The following is a 22,990-nucleotide window of genomic DNA, read 5'->3' as shown; positions in this document are numbered from 1 at the left end:
GGGGGATGATGCATCTCCCCGCCGCGCCCCAGCACGGTCAGAATTAGCCCATCCTGGAGGCTCAGCGGGCCGAGGCGTGCGCCATGTAAACTCAGTGGCTCACATGGATTGACATGAGATTTGGTGTATCCAGCAATTACTCTGCCTCCAGCATCATCAGTGTACATTACATTGGATTTTTACACCAATTTAAGTTTCTCGAGCCGTTTGCCCCTCTAAGGCTTTTTCGTGATTGGACCCAGCAGGGACTGCATCATTTGAAGGCTCCAGTCAGCCAATGTGGAGCCTTGGAAATGCCAAAAAGAACAGTGGAAAAGTAGCAGATGGTGCAAATAGCCCTACAAAATGCATTGCAACAAACTTGCTACAAGTTGAAAAATGCTCGTCCTTTTAAAGCCGCAGCCCAGAACCCTTTGCTGCACGTCATCCCCTCTCTCTGCCCTGTCTCTCCCTGTCTCTCTCAATAAAGCAGAAACGACTGTTAAGTAATGCTTACCCTTGTCACATACATGTTACTTGTTTCTCAGAGGGCAAATGCAAAATGCGCATGGGGCAACACGTTCACGGCTGCCTCCTGTCATTTTCGGTGATCCAAAAATTGAAGCTCATCACGCTCATTATAAGTCGCCCTGGATAAGAGCGTCAGCTAAAATGTCTAATATGTAAAATGCAATTTCCAGAGTGAAAACATCTAATTATCAGCAGCAGCAGCAGCAAACCCGACAGAGGCAGGAGAGAGAGAGGGAGAGAGAGGGAGAGAGAGAGAGAGGGAGATGAGCTGTCTGCTTGGCTTTGGCTGGGTGTCTTTTGGCGCGATCCTCTCTGTCTCCCCCGTTAGTGTGCTAAACGGAAACAACGTGGATCTGACACATTGAAGCGGCATGGCCATTTTCACACTTCACAGAGCATCGCATGTAGCATTGCACGGAAGGAAGGGGGGAGGTGAGGGGTGAGGAGGGGGTTTGTGGGGGGTTACTGGGTGAAGAAGGGAGGGAGCATCGAAGTCAAAAAAGGAGAGAGACAGAAGGAGGAGTGAAAGGAGAGGATGCATACCGGGACCCGGGTCTGTCAGATCTTATTTTAGCCCCACCTCCACCCTCCACGGCTCCCAAACTTTCGCTCATTAGCGGGATCGCTCCCTCCTCTCCTCCTCTTGTTCTGTTTGAAGCCACCGAGTCCTCTTCCCAAGTCCTCCCACACTCTCTCTCTCCTGAGGTTTTCCCTTCCTGACTTTGTTTCTCCTTCCTCTTCCTCCCCCTCCTTCCCCTTCTGTCTTCCATTCCCTCTGTTGCCCTTTCTCTCTCTCTCTCTCTCTCTCTCTCTGTGGCTGCTGGATGGCATTTTATTCCCTTTCACTCTCAGTCTCTTTCCACTCTCTGCTGCTCTCTTCGCATTAGCACAGCTGTTACAAGCCTTCTCATTCGCTCCCTCGTGCTCTGACTTGCACGCTCACAGTCTTGGGTCGTAACCCCGGCGTCTCTTTCTTCTGCCGCTCGCACACTGTCAACTTCATACTCCTTTTCTCTCTCTCTCTCTCTCTTTGTCTCTCTCTCTCCGTCTCTTTCTCCTTTTCTGTTTTGCACACACACACTGTCTTGAGTCATACACCCTTTCTCTCGACACTCTTGCACGCATCAGCATTCACACATTTTCCACTTGCTGTGGCAGCAGCGCACTCTCACACACTCACACACTTTCACCCACTAGCTCTCACATTGGTACACACCCTCTCTCTTCTCCCTGCTCTCTATTCCTCTCTGCCAGTATCACACACACACACTCTCTCTCTCTCTCTCTCTCTCCCTCTTCCTCTCTCTCTCAGTCCTTGTCTGCGCGCCACCAGAGTAACATGTTGCCTCGTCGCAGCAGCACCAAGCGGTAAGAAGAGACTGATAGCTCCATATCCGTCTGAGGAAGAAGAGGAGAGAGGAAGAAGAAGGTGGAAGAGAAGGGAAAGGACCGACAGCCTCATCTCCCCTCCCCTTTATTTTTCAGCCCAACCTGTTTTTCTGAGAGGAGGGAGAAGAAGTAGAGGTGGTAGAGGAGGAGGAGGAGGAACACCCACCTTCACTCTGTTTTGACTCGTTTGGCCACCTGAAGCAGAGGGAGCAGAGTGGGGAGGCAAGAAGAGGAAGCAAGGAGCAGCTGCACACCTTTTCACTCTTCCATCCATCACAGCCCTGCAAACTTTCGAGGAGGAAAAAGAGGAGGGATTTTGAAGAGGAGGAAGAGGAGCAAAGGGGTGCAAAAGCATCCCCCACTCCCTTGACCCCCTCAGGTCACTGTTGGTCAGAAAGGTGCAGACCATCCATCATCGGCAGCTCCCCATGTGGCAGGAGGCTCTGCGGACCCGCGGACGCTACCTGCTGGAGAAGAGCGATGGCGGGGAAGGTGGCGAGGGGCCCGATGGCCCCGGGGACGGGTGCTCGGGGACCCTGGGTGAGGTGTGCGTGGAGGGCGAGAAGCCCCAGGACTGGCTGTATGAGTCGTACTACAGGATGAGCCAGCAGCACCCGCTGATCGTGTTCCTGCTGCTGATCGTCATGGGAGCCTGCCTCGCTCTGCTGGCCGTGTTCTTCGCTTCTGGACTGGTGAGTGTGTGTGTGTGTGTGTGTGTTCGAGTGTATGTGTGTACAAGGATTACTGTAGGTCATTGGGCATGTTGGTGGGGGGAAGTGTATGTTTATACGCCTTGAAAAAGAAGAGTTCTTCAAGGGTTCCTTGGTTAGGTTATAGTGAAACTGCACGTGTTTATATATTTCAGCAATAATGTCTGTATTGTGGCATTATTCCTCCAACCACCAGTGACAATAGCCATGTTATTGCTTTTATACAATTACAACATCTTCAGATTACTATTGTAACATTACACAAAAATGCAAAACTTTTGGTTTTAGTTTAAAATAATAATCTTTGACATTTTGATATGAATATGTCTTTCCTACTCTGTGTGATGCAAAAGTGATTCAACATATAGCCAGTACATGAAAGCTTTTACATTTGCTCCTTCTTAACAGTGTGCTATGCAAAATTTACAATCTGGCCATCTGAGGTGAGGACTGATTAGACTAAACTCCTGGCATGTCATTAAGCATGTCATTTCATTTGATTAATTTACATGGTTCTTGTGATTAGTCTAACTCATTGATAGATTACATGCTTATTCCATATTTTGGGTCACTTCAATTGACCATCAGTAATTTTGCATAGTGCACCTTTAACATGGGTCATTCATTCCTGGAAAAAAAATCTTCTGGTGCACAGGAAGTGATGCTTTTTTGTATTTAGTTATTTTTTTATTTACTGAATTAATGAGCAGTAGTAGAGCTGGTTAGTAACCCTAAGCCTGAGCAGTGAAAGCCACCATGCAAAGAAAAGAGCGACACCTACAGAAGCTCAAACTCCTCATCAACAGAAAATCCAAGGAGAAAGACGTCACGCTGGTGCCCACGCTGTGCGATAAACAGGTGATCTACAGCTACTCCTGCAGTGACCACTAGAGCCAAAGAGGAGACAAAAATATGAATAGGATCTTGCAAATGACCATTTAAATCATTTGATATTGGTCCTTCACCGCTGAGATTACTTCCTGTTGCCGAGCAGTAAACAACCTTCCTCGCTACTTTTCTATTCATAGTTCACAGTTCAGTGCCACTCTGCTTGGTTTAAGATTCAGGTTTTTAAATAGCACCAGGGATGCCTGTCATCCAGTCGCAATGAATGGTCAACACAGCTAATTTTGCACAATGAACCGCAATCATTCAGAGCAATTAAAAAATAAAATGGTAAATCAGAATAAAAGACACAGTGTGCTTTAAAAAGCTCTGTCGGCTAATTTGCAACATTGCATGCATTCATAAAGGGTTTGTTACAGCATCAAGCCATAGTGCACGCTCGATAAACCATTTTCTGGCACTACACAGGACCCTTTTTGCGCAGAGTGTTTGAAGCAACGAGGGTTTCTTGGTCCAAGCAGGGGAGAGAGAAGGAGGCAGGGCGACCGAGCTGCGTCTATGGTTATGTGTGACAACACACGAGAGGTTGCGAGGTGCCACTTTGACGCGCGGCGTCAGGTTTGCAAAAGGATTCGAGAGCGGGATGAGAGTACGGTTTTCGAGCTGCGTGGGTGACTGTGTTTTGTCAATTGCTGTTTTGGCCACAAACACTCCAAAAACAAAGGTATTGTTGCTGGAGTGCAGCTTTTGTGCTTTTATAAAATAGCCGTACAAAAGCAAGCCCACTCTCTTCGCTAATCAATTGTTTTGCTCCTTTATGCTCAGGATGTACTGTACATGGCCCCCTTTGTGCGTCACACGCTCTCAAAGTAACCCCCAGTGGCTGTCGATGAAGTCCTATTGCATTCAATCGAGCTCCACAGAGTGGCCGTTCCTGGGAGGGCTTCACCCGAATCAATCTCTAAACTTCTATTTAAGTCAAATCAATAGAATTCATCGCCCCGGGCGCTTGCTTTAATCCTTCAGGTTCTCCTCTCGCTGCCGCAGTTGCGCATAATCATCTCCCATGATTCAAATTGTCAATCCAAATCATTCGTCCTTGATCAATTCACTTTCTAAATTGTTCCCATTGTATGACAGAGGGCTTCATCTATAGCTGTGGAGTGGCTGTCCAGTGGGGCATGTGTATTTATTACTGTTGGACAAAGAAGAATGGCAGGAATAAATAGAGGGTAGATTTAGAGCCACGGCCGGGCCGAGGGAGGAACGGAGGGAAGGAGGGAGGGAGGGAGGGAGGGGAGGATGTTGTTGTAAGTCCACAGGCTTTATCAGTGGGCCAGCAGAAACCCGACCAAAGCAGCACTAATACTCCCAAAAATGCTGTACGCTTTTATCTTATTCCACAAATCAGGGCTTATAAGGGTGCATGTGTTCTTTTAAAATGTAAACCCCCTCCACCCTAATGTGCATGTGTGTGTGTATGCGTGTATGCCTGTATATTTGTGTGTATGTGTGTGTGTGTGTATGTGTGTGTTTGGGTGTGTTTGTCCCAGGAAGTCTCTCATTTCCTACTTAAGCTTATCTTCATTTTTCAGAAAAAAATAATCCTTCTTGTTCCCTCCTGTGGTCTTGAAGCTTTATTGATGTGTGTGTGTGTGTGTGTGTGTGTGTGTGTGTGTGTGTGTGTGTGTGTGTGTGCACGACCATTCAGATAAGGCAATTACATGACAGCATGTTAACTTACGACACTTGAAACATCGTTTTACAGTTTAAGCGAGATCCATCCCAAACTGGCCAGGTTAATGGCCCCACTGGAAATCCATGTATTGAGCAAAAGAGCTCCCATGATTCCCATGATTCCCATCAGGGACCATGCCGGCCCCTTCTCATCGAGCACAGCATTCGTTTGGGTTCATGTTATCCCATTGTACACAACACATTTTTAATCTTCGCATTTCAATGTTCATATTATGTTTGCATATTAAAGGAATAGTTCACCCAAAATCAAAAATAATGAAAAAGATACGCTCTCACTGACCCGCTGAGGTGATGTATCCATTTGGACGGTGTTCCGGTGATTTGGTGAGGTTTCCAGTCTTCCACGTTCTGCTTTGTCTCCCCGGCACTCCAATACAATGGGATAGGGAAGTTACAGCCGCAAGCTGTATCTATCCGCCCGCCACCAATTAGAGGCAGAAAGATGTAGTTTGTTGACGTTCTTCAGCAGGAAATAACTCCTAATGAAAGTCTTTGCCCCCGAGCACTGTGGATTATGTTGGTTATATGTGTCATTGTTTTTGGAAAAAAAACTGCTGCTGCTGAGCTTTGTAAATTTTTAGCGGTGTGATCTAAACAAGCCCCATTGTGCCCATTGTGCTGAGGTGAAGGGAAACAGATTGGAAGCCTTGCCAAATCAAACTATCTGCATGGATAGATTGCAATACTTGTAAGTGGGAAATTTTATATATATTTTTTTTTTGTATTTTGAGTGAAATGTCTCTTTAACCGTACAAGGGCGTACAGACATAATATGTGTGGCCATATTCAGCTGAGGTCCTTGCTGACTTCAGGGTGAGTGAGCAGGTAGCAGTTTCAGTGTTTTTGCACAAGGACACTTCAGCACCAGGCTACGCTGCCAACCCAAATTTGTGTGATGCATATGTGTGTGTTATTCATCGTGTTGCTGCTGGGAACTTCTGCACTCGTGGATGCATTTCAGAATCGCAGCTCATTCCCTGATCTCCTTGGACTGGTTACCATCCCGCTGCTGTGCCCTCTGCCTTCTCTCTCTCTCTCTCTCTCTCTCTCTCTCTCCCTATCTGCACAGTTGTGAAATCAGAGTGCTGAGGGTTGCATTTGACCATGGTAATGGTGAAATCCTCTCCCTGGACAAGAGTGAACACGTGGAACACTGTTGGAAACAAAGTTGTAATCTCTGAAGAGCTCTCAGCTTACCAAGAATCACAATCCATCATAAATCAAAAGGCACACTCCCAAACAGAGATGTAGTGGCGGGTGAAGCCACCTGAACTCGGTTTAGTCACCTTTTTTAGTGCTAGTGTAAATCTTTAAGGTGAAAATCTGTAAGTGTAAATCTGAGATATGAAGATGCTGTTTTTTTTTTACATTTCCTCATGATAATCACTGATCAGAGTTCACCCATTTTCATTTCGATTTCTGTTTACATCACAGGCTCTGACACATTCCTGTTGCTCTCCCAGCTGTGCAGCAGTTAATGTGATTACCTATCAATGCACGCTCGCTTCCATCTGTCAGCAAAGATGCTCCGTCTTTTATTATTTATTTAATTTGTGTTCGGTTGTTACTGCAATAGCCGTCCACTGTGACTCCCCTCTGTGCTGGACAATGCACATTGCACATTTTGCAGTTATTTTGCAATTTTTTCTTTCTTTTTTGTCTTTTTTTTTTTTTTTTCCACATTTTTGGAAATTAAGAGCAGTTATCTTACCAGAAGTTCAAATTGAATTCTATTTAATTTTACTTTTGATTATTTTATTTAGCAGTTTTTGGTCTATGCATATATTTTGTGATTAATACACACACATCTCACTGTGTGTTTTCTGAATTTATGTCGCTTTTGGTCATTTATGTGAACTCTGCTGCAACATTGGAATTTCCCTTTTGGTATAAATAAAGTACTCTATTTATCTATGTATATCTATAATAATGTGTAGCAGTATTCTATATTCCTCTGTGCTGCTGCAACCGTCCTGCTACCTCACAGGATTCATTAAAGTTTCATTTTAATCTAATATCCATTTTAAGAGCAAGAGAAAAAAAAAAAAAAAAAAAAGATAAAATATTCCCGAAGTTCATCATTCAATTTCTCCAAAATGTAGACAACCCAGACTGTTAAAGTGTTACATTTTGTCAAAGGACTTAAAGCACCTATTATACTTTAAATAGTACCATAAATTTTATTCGTTTTTCTCCATCAGTTTTTTTTTTTTTTTTTTTTTTTTTTTCAAGCAGTGGTGGTGTCATTTCTGAGCAAAACCTTTCATCCACCTCTGACCTGTATAGCAGCGCGTGTTAATGTTCCTCCACGCTGGGAATGCAGCACTCAGGGAAGCCTTGTTGATTATTGATGATTTCCATATCCAGGCTGAGAGCAGAATCGAGCAATTCGCTGTAAGAGCTGCTTCATCTGCGGGATAAATATTCAACAGGCTCCCAAACATGGAAAGTGCATACACTGCGTCATGATTTGTGTTTATCTACATGCACTCCTGTGCCACTGCGCCCACTCTCTTTACATCCTGACATGATATATGTTTATGTATAAAAGTTGCAGCATTGCTCATCTCACTGGAGGATAATTGGATAACTCTTTTGCTCTCCCTCCCTGTTCCCCTTTTCCTCCTGGTATTAAGGCTGGATAAGCCAGACTGGGTTAAAGTAGGAAATAATTGTTCTGGTTGACAATGCGTTACATTATGGCAGACAGGGGCCGCTCTCTCCCTCTATGCCATGTCGGGGGGGGAAATGGCTTTAAATGGTTTCAGAAGGGCTTAAATAGGCTTAGATGGGCCACAATGAGAAACGTGCAAAGTGCAGATGCTTTTGCCACAAATAAGTAAAAATGCCACAGCGGTGAAAGAGCGGCTCACGCACTGCGTAATGCCTCTTTGTGTGTGTGTGTGTGTATGTGCACACACACAAGAATTGATATTCTGTTTGTATGTTAAAGGAATAGTTCACCCAAATTACAGTCTTCTACCCCAGCGCAGTCGCCCCTGTCTCTCTTCACCCCAATACAACGGGGTGGGGAATAACACCAGCAAACTGTATCTCCTGCATCCGCCACCAATGTTTCTGAATTTGAGGTGGATATATAATAATTCCCAACAACTCTTTACCTCAGAGGGCTGTGGTTTATACCTGGTATTTTTGCAGCAGGTTTAGGAAAGAGCTGAGTTTTTCACATGGAAATTGTTGCCCTGGATGGATGGATTGCACTATGGGTGTGGGAAAATAGCTTTTCTTCGGTATTCTGGGTGAGCTGTTCCTTTAACAATACAAATGCATGCAAACATAATAATAAGTGTGATATTATATATTTAAGTGAGATCTCAACTGGCTTCAAATAAGCGAACACGTAAAGGCCTCAGTGTTTTGTTCAATGACACTTCAACAGTTGCCGAAATTGCAATCTTGCAATCTGCTGGTGACAAAACCACTAGGGTACACTGCCACCCCATAATCATATGTGTGTATTATTCAGTATTTTGCTAGTAGGAGCCCTGACACACTTGAATACACCCCTGGGAAAACAAGGGTGTTTTGGTGCTCAAGCAAGCCCGGCGCAAACGGTTTACCTGAGGGTCTTTATCACCGAAGGCCATTCGAGTCCACTGTGTGAGTGTGCCGTCTGGCTAACATCCTCATTGGGATTCAGAGTGCACTCCGAGCTGACTGTATAGCTGGGGTGACGTCAGCAGCCCGGTCCCCTGGGGTCCCTCAGCCAGACCCTGACTCATACTACCTCTGCTACATTGTGCTGCTACACCGATACATGCCGAAAACACTCTCATCCTGGATTAGTCTTGGTAAAATAGCTGCAGGTGCCCTCAAAGAGCCATTAAGTCTATACTACATTGCAAAATCAATAGCACGTCCAACTCTTTGCCTTATTAGACTCATGAAGTTTTATTTCCTTCCATTGCAGAAACGGCCAAAATGCAGCTTGAAATGGATGTAAGGGAATCAAAGCAAAGCCACGTTACTGCGCCTACACGGAGGTTCATTTCGCTGTCGAAAACGATGGCATGTAATCACACACAGCGGTTTGCTGCTCTACCATCTACAGCAGCTGGACCAATCAGCGCGGTCATCAACCTTGGAATAACTTTAAGTGGGTTACGTGGGCGTTGGGCAGGATCAAGTCTTTCAAATGTGCTCATTTCAAAAGCCTGTGGAAGCTGCGAGCTGCGGATGTTGGATGTGAATTCATCATCCTCTTTTGGAGTGAATTATGGTGATTTGGCTTCAGTTCCATAATTCACATAGTCTGAAGAGAGCAAAGGGACAGGGGGAACACTTGATTAAGAGTCTGACTGGGTGTGTGAGTGGCTAAAACGCTGCCCAGACACACGTGCTAACACACATGCTAACACACACACACACACACACACACACACACACACACAAAGGGGTCATGGACAGGTTACTAAATTGAAGGAGTCAGGGATGAAGACATTAAAGAGAAGTGAAAAGTGTGGCCGACTCCCCCTGTTAACAGTAATAATTTAACACAATGAAGACTAGATGAAGCTCTCTCATCTGAATGTCAGACATCTGGACCAAACAATCTACCCAGCAGACATCATTAGAAAAATATATATATATAAATCAGTGGAATAATACACTCCTTTGGTAATGCATAGCCCTCGTTTATTGTTGCATTCAGATTAGACTAACTGTGTGAGCTTGGCTTCAGAATTCTGCAGCGTTTCATTATCCAGAGCATTTCATTCATCGAAGAAACTGCCTCCACGGGGGATTTGCATGGACGTGTTACCGTTGTAGTGAGAATAACAGCTAAATGATGACTGGGAGCTAAAGGGAATAAAGTCTACACTGCAAAAAATATAGGTCTAAAGTCATTTAGTTGCTTTGGAGGCAAGGGCAATCATCTAAACCCAGTGGCAGATCTTTGACTTTGTCAAAGAAAAATAAGACTGCAGGAGTCAAGACAATAATAAATGACTTGTTGAGATGGATATTTTTGCACATCCTTGTGAATTATAAATGTGACAAACTGAAAGCGAGGGAGAGGCTTTGTGCAGAGGGGAATGAGAAGGTGCACGAGAGAGGTCTGACGGGGGACAGAGAAAGAGAGAGAGTGTTGACAGCTTCTAAATGCTGACTTTGACAGTGTGAGAGCAGAAGTGACACTGTAGCACATTCTCTGGGCTCAGACTGTCTGACTGCCGAGCTGTGGACCGTCTGGTCCGTGTGTGTGTGTGTGTGTGTGTGCATTCTTGTGACATGTCCTCACTAGAATGCAAAAAGATGATGAAAGAGAGAGCATTTTACCTGTCTTCACAGGACCTAGCTTGGGGTTTGCACTGTGGTTTTAGCTTAAATAAGTTTATGGGAGTTTGGCCTGTTGGTCATTTGATCCAACAAATGATGAGATTATAGACACCAAAATCACCCAAGGGTCCCCTGGAAGATTATTAGCTCCACAACCGTATGGTAATACTTTACAACTCACTATGTTGATGGATAATAGGTGACTGGCATTATTCAAATTAAGTTGACCGACCTTTTAGTCAGAGAAAATTGTCAGTGTTTTTTTTTGTTTGATTCATAAATTTCAAAAGTGGCATATCATTAACTCAACATGTGTTCTAATGTTTCCAGGCTTATTTTTAGAAAAATTTATAAAGCGAGAAAGGTGATTCATCCAGCTGTACACACTTCTCCATAGTAACAGGTACCTGACAACATTCACTTCCTATGGAGACAGGGAATGTAGTGCCTGCTCAAAACACAAACGCACAGTTATTTTTACACGAACCCGACATGTTTAGCTGCATATCATACTTGGCATGGAGCAACAAAGTTGAACAGTGTATTGCTTTAAGCGTCAGCATGCAGTAGTGAGGGTTTGGGTTAGAGTGAGGACTGTTACAAAGCCTACACAAGGCACACATACACAAATGAAAACTGTTGACCTACACACCCTGTTTTCTTACATAATACACACACACACAGATTGGCTTCTATAGGCCCATCTGAGGTTATATACAGTCTTTACACACTGGAAAAACAATGGATATGTGATGCAGCGGAAAGGGGTTTAAAAATAGCTGCTAGAGATGCCACAAGTTAATTCTGACACTTTCTCCTGAAAATCTGCCACCATTGCCAATTGTTGATACAGAAACAAACAAAATGAGATTTTTTCTAGTCGTTTTTAGTTGTGGTATGGATTTTTAATTGCAAATTTCCCTAAGCATTGGCCTCTGCGCTTGCATGAACGTGCCTTGCCTTGTGAATGCATTTAGTCAGTAGAAGGTCCTCACAAGTACTGAATGTGTGTGTACTGTATGTGCAAGTTCACAGGCGAGTTAGTGTGTTCCCACAGAATGTATGAGTGTTTGTCTCACTCAAAACTGCAACAATATGACCCAAGGACTTTCTTCCTATATTTCACCATGTGCCTCTCTCTCTCTCTCTCTCTCTCTCTCTCTCTCTCTCTCTCTCTCTCTCTCTCTCTCTCTTTGCAGGACATAGAGGACCACCTGGCATTCCTGATCACAGTGCCCACCACCCTCTTCCTCTTCCTCTCCATCTTCATCCTTGTCTGCATTGAGTCCATCTTCAAGAGGATGCTCCGCCTCTTCTCTCTCCTTATATGGGCTTGTTTGGTCGCCATGGGTTACCTGTTCATGTTCTCAGGAGGAATACTTTGTCCCTGGGACCAGGTCTGTGCATGTGTGTGTGTGTGTGTGTGTGTGTGTGTGTGTGTGTGTGTGAGCATGCATGTGTGCACAGAGAATTAATTCCACGTGTGACGAGTGTTAATGAACCCTGATGCGGGCGGGAGGTGAGCAGGTCTGCAGACAGACGCATTAGTTTTCCATCCCAGACTCGTTCACTTTCTGTCTCAGGAATCCTATTTTCTCCCACTAGCGCCCTGTCTCCCCCTATTCATCATATCCCATTTTTCTTTCCCCCGCTCCTCCACTTGCCTCCCCCTCCCCCCCATCTCCCCCAAATTCCCTCGTCCCCCTCCCATCTCTCCTTCCCCCACTCCCTCCCCTCTCTCTGGTGGAGATATTTTTATCTTCAGCCACCTGTGAGAGCATAATCATTCTGCATTATTAATCACTCCATTCTGCTCCCTTGACTCTCCTGCTTATAACCCCATCTATCTATCTATCTATCTATCTATCTATCTATCTATCTATCTATCTATCTATCATCAATCAGTCAATCTATCTATATATCTATCATCTATCTATCTATCTATCTATCTATCTATCTATCTATGTCACTGTCTGTCCTGTATTATGTACAATTCTTGTGCTCTCTGCTAATTCCATCTCTCTGCAACTTTCAGTTCATGCAATGCAAAGTTAAAGAAAGAAAGAAAGAAAGAAAGAAAGAAAGAAAGAAAGAAAGAAAGAACACAGAAAAGCAGAAATCAGGCGAGAAAAGAACAGTTGGAATTGTAGCCCTCTCTCAGTAGGTTGGATTGATTGTGATTACTGAGAGAGCAGCTTGTCTGATGGAGCTCACTGAGCTAATAACACTGTAGAATGAGAGTGAGAGAGAGAGAGAGAGAGAGGAAGAGAGAGAGGGACAGAGAGAGAGAAAGCAGACTGCGTTGCCTGGTTCTGATAATGAACGCTGCAAATTTTCCATTACAGTGAAGGCAGAGAGTAAAGAGTGGCTGGTGCTTTGCTCGGTCATTCACTTTTAACCCCCACAGCACCCCCACTACACTTGACTGCTCTCTGCATGCACACATACACACATACACACAAACACACAAAATCACACACAGAAGCACATAATATTTGGTACATATAGAACACAGGCTGAGTCAGCCGGCCTCTAGCTGCATTAGTCTGTTGTCTGGGCTTGATTCAATTTCTCTGGAGGCCTCTGCTCTTTTTCACTGATAGATTGAACATGGCCACCACACCTGGTACCCCAATATCAAGACACAATCATACTGACCTGTCTGTCCAGGTGTGTGTATGAATGTGTGTGTGTGTGTGTGTGTGTGTGTGTGTGTGTGTTTGCACATATTGTCCTGTTAATGCATGTAAAAACAGGTGTGTTCACACCTATAACTCCAGTAGGGACGAGATCCAAGGACAGCATGCATACATAAATGAATAGAGATGAGGGGGGCTTGCATTCATAAATAAGCAAAACTTCTAAAAACAATTTCTCTAAATGCATAATTCTATTTTATTATGAATCTAAGCAATAAGGCGAAATATATATAAGTGTTTTTGAGTTACCTCATCAAGCCATGTGTTTTCAAGCGTGCATGTTTGGGTAGAGTGTCACTTTTGTGGTTTGTGGGTTTGAGACACAGTGGAGTGCTGTGTGTCAGCAACAAAGAGACAGAGAGACAGAGAAGAAGAAAAAAGTAACTGAAGCAGTAGAATTGCGATGATGTCTGCAAACCCCATCTTGCGGTGTTTGACGGGGTATTAGGATTCAGTCTGGAGTGCTGTGGAGATTGAGTGTGTCTGGCTTGCAGACCGGCCCAGATGACGCACCTGAAATTGGACTGCCATTCTCCATTCCCCCAGCTAGCCACACAGAGCAGACCTCAAACACTAATGGCCCTTTGTCCTTGATACTCAAGAGGTGGGAGGTCAGGTTTCATGAGGAGAATCCCAAATGTTAGACTTGGTGCCCTGAGACAAACTCTGAAATTTCAATTTAAAGCAGAATATTTCGGGTCTTTGAAATACCACAAGTCCACATTTTTGCCTTGGCTTAAAAAAAAAAAAAAAAAAAAAAAAAAAACTTCACTTCAGGCCTACACAAAACACCACTTTCCCTTCACACCAGGCTCAGTTGCTCTTTTAGACTCATAGATTTTTTTTCTTTTTTTTTTATTGAGTGTGTTCTGGAAACTCATGCATTCTTCCAAAGCTGCATCCACCTCCTCCCCCAAGAAAACTCATGTAAAACTCATATGCATCTTATTTAAAAAATAACATTGTTTTACTTATTACTCTCAAAGAGCTGTAAAGCAAGTGATAAAATTTTGAACACAATCACTCATCATGAAAAAAGAGAAATAAGACCCATTTTCAAAATAACTGGAATGATCCTGTGGCATCAAAGTTGCACAGCGGTTTGTTGTCAGTATCTCTCACCCTGTCTAAACTCAATCATTCCAAGCTATCACTGTCAGTGGATTCCAGTTACAGTTCCTGAATGGCTCTTTGAACCTGACAGACACAGGAAATAAACAGTCAGGCAGGAAGGCCAGAGTTCATGTGGTGTCCCAGTGAAACTGTGACCCATTCACATTGGTCACTACCACAGCCACCAAAACAGGAAGGGGTGGACAGTCCGCAGGGGAAGTGGACAGGGACAGAGTGGGGGTTAAGGCATGACGTATCTACATGGACAGCACATAATCCAACACACATCTACAGTCCAAGGCAGATTGAAGGCCAGAGATAGGGCATTTGATGGAAACCAGGAAAAGATAGAAGGCTGGCTGAAAACAAACAGAGCACTTCTTACAAAAATGTCCCATGGTAAAGTCCCACATGGTTCTGCAGAGCTATTTCCCAATGGAATTATTTGGGTAACTCCTGCAATGATTTGACACTAAGGTTCAGTATTTTTGAGGTGCTCTGAGTTTGTAAATATTGTGGGGATCAGTTCATCATATAATTTATTTTACAAGGAGAGAATCTCTTATGATTGCATTCTTTATTTGGACATGGAGGAACAAAGCAAATAGGGGGCCTCAGGACAGAGATTCAATTCTCGGTCATACAAGTGGCCTATGTTTTGGCACTGCTGTAGGAGTTTCAGTCATACGCATTTGGGGGAATATGCAGTAGTTTAAGGTTAAGTAATTTATCAAAGGTTTCAACAGCACCATAAAATACCAGAAGAATGTTTCTAAATACTAGAGGACAATACTATGGCACCACTTACGGACTCTTATCTGTTAATTCTGTGTTTCTTCTTTGCTGTTTTCAGGTTTCCTTCTTCCTGTTTATAGTGTTTGTGGTGTACACCATGCTGCCCTTCTCCATGAAAGGAGCCATTATCGCCAGTGTAGTCACCTGCTCCTCACACACTGTCACCCTTTGCGTCTGTCTGGTCTCTACCGTCAAAGAACTGGAACCACTTGTCTGGCAGGTAAGACCTTGCAACCTCTTTCACAGGTTCCTCACATTTTTGAACTTATTGGTTAACTGGAATTTTGCAATCTATATCCATCTATCCATTGTCTTGATCTTTATACGGCTAAGGATCACAGTGAAAGCAGGGCAGCCCATGTCATTTTCCCCAGCAGCTTCCTCCAGCTCCTTCAGCGAATAAAAAGGTTGTTCCAGGCCACTTGAGACATGAAGTCCTTTCAGCTGGTTTTAGGGGTATAGACTACTAAGGTTTACCAGGTTCCAAAGCCATCACAACTGGCTCCTTGCAATATGGAAGTACAGTGGCTTCACCTTGAGATCCTCCCATATTGTTGTCAGAGAAATGAGGCCAGCCACTCTGTGAAGAAGCCTAATTTTGGCTGTGGCCATTCATGATCTAATTCTTTTTGTCGCTATCCAAAATGTATGACCATAGTTGAAGGTCATAACAAGAATCAACTACTAAGTTTAAATACTTGCTATGTGGCTCAGTTCTGTTGTCGCCACAAAGGCCAAATACAATTGCTACATAACTACAGCCACTGCACATAACTAGTGATCAACTTCACAATCCCTTTCACTACAGCTAGTAAACGAGGTCTAGCGATCCTTCCCCTGGATTAGCTTCTGCTGATCCTCATCCCTAAACTGTTCCAGTGCACATCACAGATAATGGTCTGATGACGCTAAAAGAACAATATCATCTGCAAACAGTGCAGACGCCATCCAAACAGACACACACAGCAAGACAGGGGCTAGGGAATGTTACTGTCTCGTACCCATCTTGAATACGTTTGACTTAAAGCCAACAATGTGGAAACACTTCTCGCTCAGTGTGGGAGAACTGAAAAGCCGCCAAGAGCCATTCAAGCACCTGATGCCTCTGCAGCGCCTCCACCAAGATTCCCCCGAGGAAGATGGTGGCAGAACTTTTCCAAATCCACCAAACATATGTTAGGAATTGGAAACTTCCATTTTCCCTCTATTGTCTCTAAAAGGTTAAAATCATGCTCACTTTTCTATGAACAAGACAAAATACACATTGTGGCCTCTGAATCTGAGGCTTGCCCATTGTCTGAAGCCCCTTAGGGTGCACTTTCAGCCTCCTTTTCAGGAAGGCCGAGCAGCAGGATCTTGATGATGTAGCTCTCAGAGTCACTGGGGCTCACAGCATCCTCCACCACAATGAGGTTCTAATTTCAGGCAGACACTATTGCACTCTGCTTCAATTTCAAAAGCAAATAAGATCACATATTGCAATTTCAAGAATGTTTGCCTATATTCATGTTTTGGGCATGTTTTAACTTGGTCCTTTGGTTTATTTCAGACATTCAGGCATTACACAAGCTGCTATTACTGAGAGCTCAGCAGTCACTAGGTTGTACCATTGTCCTTCATCCACATACTTGTTTACTGATAATTAACACTGGCTGTACATTAACCTTTTGATGTGTGTCTGTGTATCTTAAGTGAAAGAGAATTAGTCACAGAGCATTCAGCAAATCCTTACACAGTTAATAGAAGTTGTCGATTAAGTTTTTGTGAGACAGCAATCTTTAAAAGTGTCTCTATAAATACTTTCTTGATAAACAAATGCATAAACAAATAACAAACATATAAAAAATAATAGCATAGCCTCTATCAATACCATCAACCTTAGCAGAGCAGAGACAGAGCTCAGTATCTAGTGATAAAACTCCACAAACCAATAACATTAACATCAAACAGTGTCTTTTGGGCCCAAACACATTAACACACCCACTATGATGCAGTCAAAAAGTCAAGTGGAAGTGATTTCTCATTACATGCATGTCTGACTGCTGAGATTGCACACGCACACGCACACACACAATGCAATGACGCTTACTAATAAACCATCAAGGCAGAGAGTAGACACAGTGATAACACTCTAATCTCTGTAGACTCCTTTTCTTTCACACACACACTCACACACATATGAACACATGAACGCATACACGTGCACACACAGTGGAAAAGCACACTGACAATAAAGCATGTTAGAATAAGCTTATTGCCCTTGGCGACAGCACCAAGGGCAGCCTATTGATATGCATGGCCACATTTTAAAGCGCTTGAGGTTGACACAGTGGTGGAAGGAGACGGAAAAGTAATGGGGAAGTGTGTACTCTGGCCAGCTTTTACAGGGTAATAATATAGGCTTGAGTGGTGCGGGGTAAGATACCGGGAAAATTACATAGGGAGGCATATCAGTGTGTGTCACTTCCTAACGTGATTTTAATGCCTTGCCCTGTGTTTGTGTGTGTGTGTGTGTGTGTGTGTGTGTGTGTGTGTGTGTGTGTGTGTGCTGATGTATGAGGCAGATCTTAGCCAATGTGATCATCTTCACCTGTGGTAACCTGGCTGGGGCGTATCACAAGCATCTGATGGACCTGGCTCTCAAACAAACCTACCAAGACACCTGCAACTGCATCAAGTCCCCCATCAAGCTAGAGTTTGAAAAGCACCAACAGGTATACACACACACGCACACACAGACACACGCACACACACACACACACACACACACACACACACACACAGATTTCTAATAATTTTTGAGTGAACTCTAGCCGCATTTGTATATGAGCCAGCTCCTGTCATCAGAGTGTAGTAAAACTGCAGGCTATGAATGTAACTTTCAAAATTAACATCTCGTTTGTGTGTGTGTCTGTGGGCACATTCCTTATCAACCTCTGTGGGCTGGTGGGTATAACCCACAGGGTGAAGTGATACGCCTCGTGCACACATCCTGGCAAGCCTAGTTGCATGCTGGCTCGCTGCTTGCCTTCCTGCATGACGGCTGCTTGCTGCTTCTCACTTCCAGGTGTTGCCACTGGCATAGGGCTAGCTCTGCTAAGCTTTGGAAGAGCAAAGTGCATAAGCCTTTTCCTTGCTGGGACATAGCCTCTCCATCATCACATCCTGCTGTGCCCTGCGGCCTCAGATCAAATAGCGGAGGATCGGGGAGCAGCAGTGGGCCCTGCAAGATGTCAGGCGGGGCAAAAACAGCGAGGGTTTGGACTGCCCCCCCTACCTTCACAATAATCTCATCATAGCGCAATCTATTTGCTCCTGATAATACTTGCTCCGTATTAATTTGCGTGAGATTATCTCGGTGTTGTGTGACAATAAATAGCTTGATTGCAGTGTTTGCTGACACCCAGCCAATGTTTATTTCAACCAATCTTTGTTAGACACAAATCAGGAAAAAAAAAAAAATCAAACATTCAAAAAGCAATTTCATTTCATTTCACTGATGAGCTAAAAGATTCAGTGCAATGACTTTAACTCAGTCGGGAAAAGTTCGATATTGATTTCGAACTCAAGGAGCATGTTTGTTTTTAGGTTTTGATGGTCATGTGGTTCAGAACTTGTAGGCGTGAGAGCCTAACCTTCTCTATAATTGCGCCGTCCGCTGCAGACCAATGATTCTATCTTTGGAGAACAAACAAGATGTTGGAACTTGAGCAGCAGCAACAGTGGAGGCTCACAGACTTTGGCATGTATTCGTCAAGTTGTTGTCTGACTATTGTCTGCTATGAGGCATCTCATTAAGTATGCGCATTATCGACCAGTGAAGGCACTGATTAAAAGTTTGATTTTGTTGACAACCTGAGGGCGTCAGATTTCAGTTATGATAATTTGGGTAACTTTGCATTAATTAACTGAGTCATTCGTTAAATTATACCATAAAACGGTTGTGGTACTACACCTTTAAACCCAGTCTTTAATGATTTTGTTAATCTTTTAATACAAAGAAATACAACAATATAATATTAGCTGATAGAAATCTGTCTAAAAGTCATTTTACAGCCATCACAGAAGCTCTTAACTCTTCAATATTTCTGTATATTTTGTGTATTCTGCATCAGATTCTGATGTATTCTGTCCCTGCACGAAGCTGTTTCACTCCTCAGTTCTGTCAGGGATGAAGAGGTGGTAAAAATCAGTCAACTATAAAAAGATATTGTGCAATGATATTCACTTGACATTATCGGTTTTTGCCCTGGCGTTATTTCTCCCCAAACAGGGAAATGACACAGAAATTATGCAACAATAACTGGGGGGGGGCGCTCAATAGGGATTAACTGTGATATTGACTTGAAATATCATCCTTAAAACAGCAAACATTATAAAAAGTATTTCCTTACTACTGGTGAACTAGGTCATTTTCAAAATACCTATTTTTCTAGAAATATTAAATTAAAAAGCCTCATAAGTTGCAAGTATAATTTCAATGTGTTTCAATGAAGCTATTCATGTAAAAAATGTTATATACTTTGGATTTTTTTTTCTAGTGAGGAGCTCCTACGGGAAATGGGAGACACATGCTTTAGAATAAGAAATAAATAAAGATGTATCCAAAAGAGTTGGGCTGTATAGTCAAGCCGTCGGTTTAAACAGTATGTATTCAGCATTAAAAGATTTATTACCACGGGATAGTCACATACTTTTACAATATTCTGTGTAAATACATACTTATTTTCTATTTACTTTATATTTTCTGCAGGTGATATTAGACTTATGGAAATATATTTACCTATAGTTAAAGTGCAGTAAATACTTTTTCATGTTGGAATAGTACATCTATATGTATGTATGTGTGTGTGTGTGTGTAAGGGTGTGTGGATGCAAGCACGTGTCAGTACATAAAGTAACAACCAAACATCCAAAAGCTGCCAGTTGCTTTAATCCATTCATCAGATATATAAAATCGAACCACATCTCCTCAGTACATTATTTCTCCTCCTTGAGTTCACAGCATTGGTTCAGCGCTAAGTAAGTATGGGTGGTGGAGGTTGCTATTTTTAAACACACACACGCACACACACACACACCCCGCCCTCTTACCCCCTCGACCAGCTACCCCTCCTCCCGTCCCTCTCCAGTTAATTTGCTGCTGTGTTTTAGGAAATGAGCCTGTGGTGTGTGAACAATATAATGACCATCTCTGCTGCGAGCCGCATTTATGAGTCACACCCCCTCAGGCAGCTATTCGCTCACTCTCACACACATACACACCAACGCACATACCCACACACACACACGCACATACACACACATCCTAAAATCGCCTATTCCCAAACAACCCCCCTCCCACTGTGTACGGTTCTAAATTAAAGAAAAAAAAATCACCCTAAAGCACAGTAACACCTAAAAAAACAGCTACTGGCAATTAACCTTGTCGGTCTTGCTCCATTTTGTTGTTTGGTGGTGTTTTTCTGTTTTTTATTTCCATGGACAGCTGGCCAAACATACACGACCTGATGCAGTGTCAAGATATTTTCGGCACAGAGTTTGATAGAAACATTTTTCAGCAATGTAAAACATGATCCGTAAATGTCAGGCTTTGGCAGGGCTGGCCATAGTCTTTTGGGGGGGCCCTGAGCAGAGTATGATCTGGGGGCCCCATGTCACAGCAGTCACTTTGCATCTTAGTGACACACAAGACAGTCTGCCATTGTTTGGACAAAACCTTTAAATACTCAACTGGGGACTGATGAGAAGATAATTAGATGGCTTACTGAAGCAGATGGCACACTGAAGAAATGCTACACACATGGCTCAATACACTATTTATTCTTGAGCAAAAAAAAAAAAAAAAAAATTACGACTGTAGGTGCTCCAATGCTCTTAAAGAATAATTCAGTTTTTTCTCTATAACTGTACAGGCCAAAAAAATACTTATATTGCCAAAAATAATGCCAAATATCATGCATTTATTCGGAAATCAATAATTTGTGCAGTGGTGCAGCACTGTTCCAAAACGTGATTCATCTGGAAAACACACGGCATCATGGGAGTGCCACTCATTTCAGTCAGTCAGTGAGAATCCAAGCGTACGCAGGGTTTCTCCTGGCGTGCCACAGGCCAGTAATACCGTGCAAGTATTTCAGGCAACACACTGAATATAAATGCATAATTTGAGAACACAATGCCAGTTGCATCATTATATCCTTGACTAAATTATGAGTGATAATATAGTTACAAAATAGTGAAGTTAACCGTCCAAGATTTATTAAAACATTTCATACCTCACCCATCCATCTAAGAGTTTATGTCAAAGGGACGTGTGGTGACCAAAACACCTTATCTTAAATACGAAGTGATGTTCAGTCTTCCAAGTGTGTGTGTACTGTTACCAAAGAGGGTTAAAGGAGGGAATGAAAAATGAAGTCCTCAATACTTTTTGAAGTAAACACATTACAACATTGCTAAGTTCATATACGTATTTCAAATATGCTGCTCAAACAAATATGCCTCATGTATTTATGTAGGTCCAAACCCGTTCATTTTGAGTGCCAGGCTCCTCTTGTTTTCCCAGAGTTGATGATGGAAGTAGCTATCTCTCTTCCTTTCCATCTGATTCCCTTCTCTCACATACTACATAGTATTTATACTACATGACTGGGGATGCCAGGGCCCCAGAATAAACAGCTCAAGAACACCAGATTATTTATTTATTTATTTTTATTATCTCTCACACTGATGCGATCATTTATCAAGTATGTTGGAATTAGATTGTGTTATCAGCTATTTTTGCCTGCCACAGTGCCCCCTGATGACCAGGTGCCCAAAGCAGCCATTTACTTTGCACATGCACCTGACCAGCTCTGGAAACAGTCCCTCAGAATCAAAGACCAAAGGCTTCTTTCTAGACTCACCATTTTGCACCAGCAATTAGCAGTCATACAGGGAGAGATCCTCCATAGAGGAGGCAGGAATTCACCACCAGTTTCTCAACCAATATTAGCCTCCATGGATCAGAATGCAATGCTGCCAGAACACACGCGGTGGTCTCAGGTATGGGTGCAGCGGTGGCACCCCGGTCTTTACACCCACCTTAGACTGAAGCAACAAGTTCATGCGCCTGTGTTAGGAGGGGTTGAAAACAATTTGGGGAATAATGTAAAATGACTAACTGAAGTAGACAAGCAGGTTTATACAAAGTAAATACATCAAAAGGTTTTTTTTTTCTCCTTTAATGCATCTAAAAAAAAAAACGATGTATCCTTTGGCATTTCTCTCCCAGCCATGCTGCATGAATCAAAGTGAAGAAAATGTGTTTCTCTGCCTCCATCTCCCCTCTCGACTCCTCTATGTCTCCTTGTGCTCAGTCATGGAAAATTAACTTCAATAGCTGCTTAAGTAGGGTAACCAACCATCATTTGAGCAGCTCTAAAAATCTATTAGAAAGGTGCAATATCAGAGCTGTGAAGTGAACTTCAGAATCAACCAGTCTGCCTGTTAAAGTCTTAAAAGTCTTATTTCTCTGCGCATGTAAATGCAGTCAGTATGAGTTTCCTGCCCTTTTCCCTGCTGCTTTCTCTTTGCTTCTCTATCAGTCTCTCTAGCTTGCATTTGACTCCTCTGTCTTTGTCTCTGTCTGTGTCCAGGAGCGCCTGCTGTTGTCCCTGCTGCCCTCCCATATAGCCCGGGTGATGAAAGCCGAGATCATCCAGAGGCTGCAGGGTCCAAACTTTGGCCGAGCAGAGAGCACCAACAACTTCCACAACCTCTACGTGCAGCGGCACACCAACGTCAGGTGAGTGACACCGCAGCCAAGTGTGTTTTGCAACTTCTTTATCTGTCTCCTCACAAGAACGAGTATTTTAAGCTCTCCTC

The 22,990-nt window shown here is 43.3% G+C and overlaps 1 protein-coding gene across 3 annotated transcripts in view; it reads left to right on the top strand.

Annotated features, from left to right (window-relative positions):
- The first annotated feature begins 1,304 nt into the window (after positions 1-1,304).
- Positions 1,305-22,990, top strand: part of adcy2b (adenylate cyclase 2b (brain)) — a 47,262-nt gene continuing 25,576 nt past the window's right edge. For 2 of the 3 annotated variants that reach the window (XM_030064286.1, XM_030064284.1), the window contains exons 1-5: positions 1,305-2,591; positions 11,714-11,911; positions 15,180-15,341; positions 17,686-17,835; positions 22,762-22,910. In XM_030064286.1, the coding sequence (XP_029920146.1) occupies positions 2,328-2,591; positions 11,714-11,911; positions 15,180-15,341; positions 17,686-17,835; positions 22,762-22,910 (923 nt within the window). In that variant the 5' untranslated portion in view covers positions 1,305-2,327. The remainder of the gene's footprint in view (positions 2,592-11,713; positions 11,912-15,179; positions 15,342-17,685; positions 17,836-22,761; positions 22,911-22,990) is intronic. The other variant, XM_030064285.1, reaches the window with a different exon arrangement.

The sequence above is a fragment of the Myripristis murdjan genome, chromosome 11 (assembly GCF_902150065.1).
Source record: "Myripristis murdjan chromosome 11, fMyrMur1.1, whole genome shotgun sequence".
Taxonomy (NCBI): Eukaryota; Metazoa; Chordata; class Actinopteri; order Holocentriformes; family Holocentridae; genus Myripristis; species Myripristis murdjan.
The sequence above is the reverse complement of the archived record's forward strand: the minus strand, read 5'-3'. Positions and strand labels throughout refer to the sequence as shown.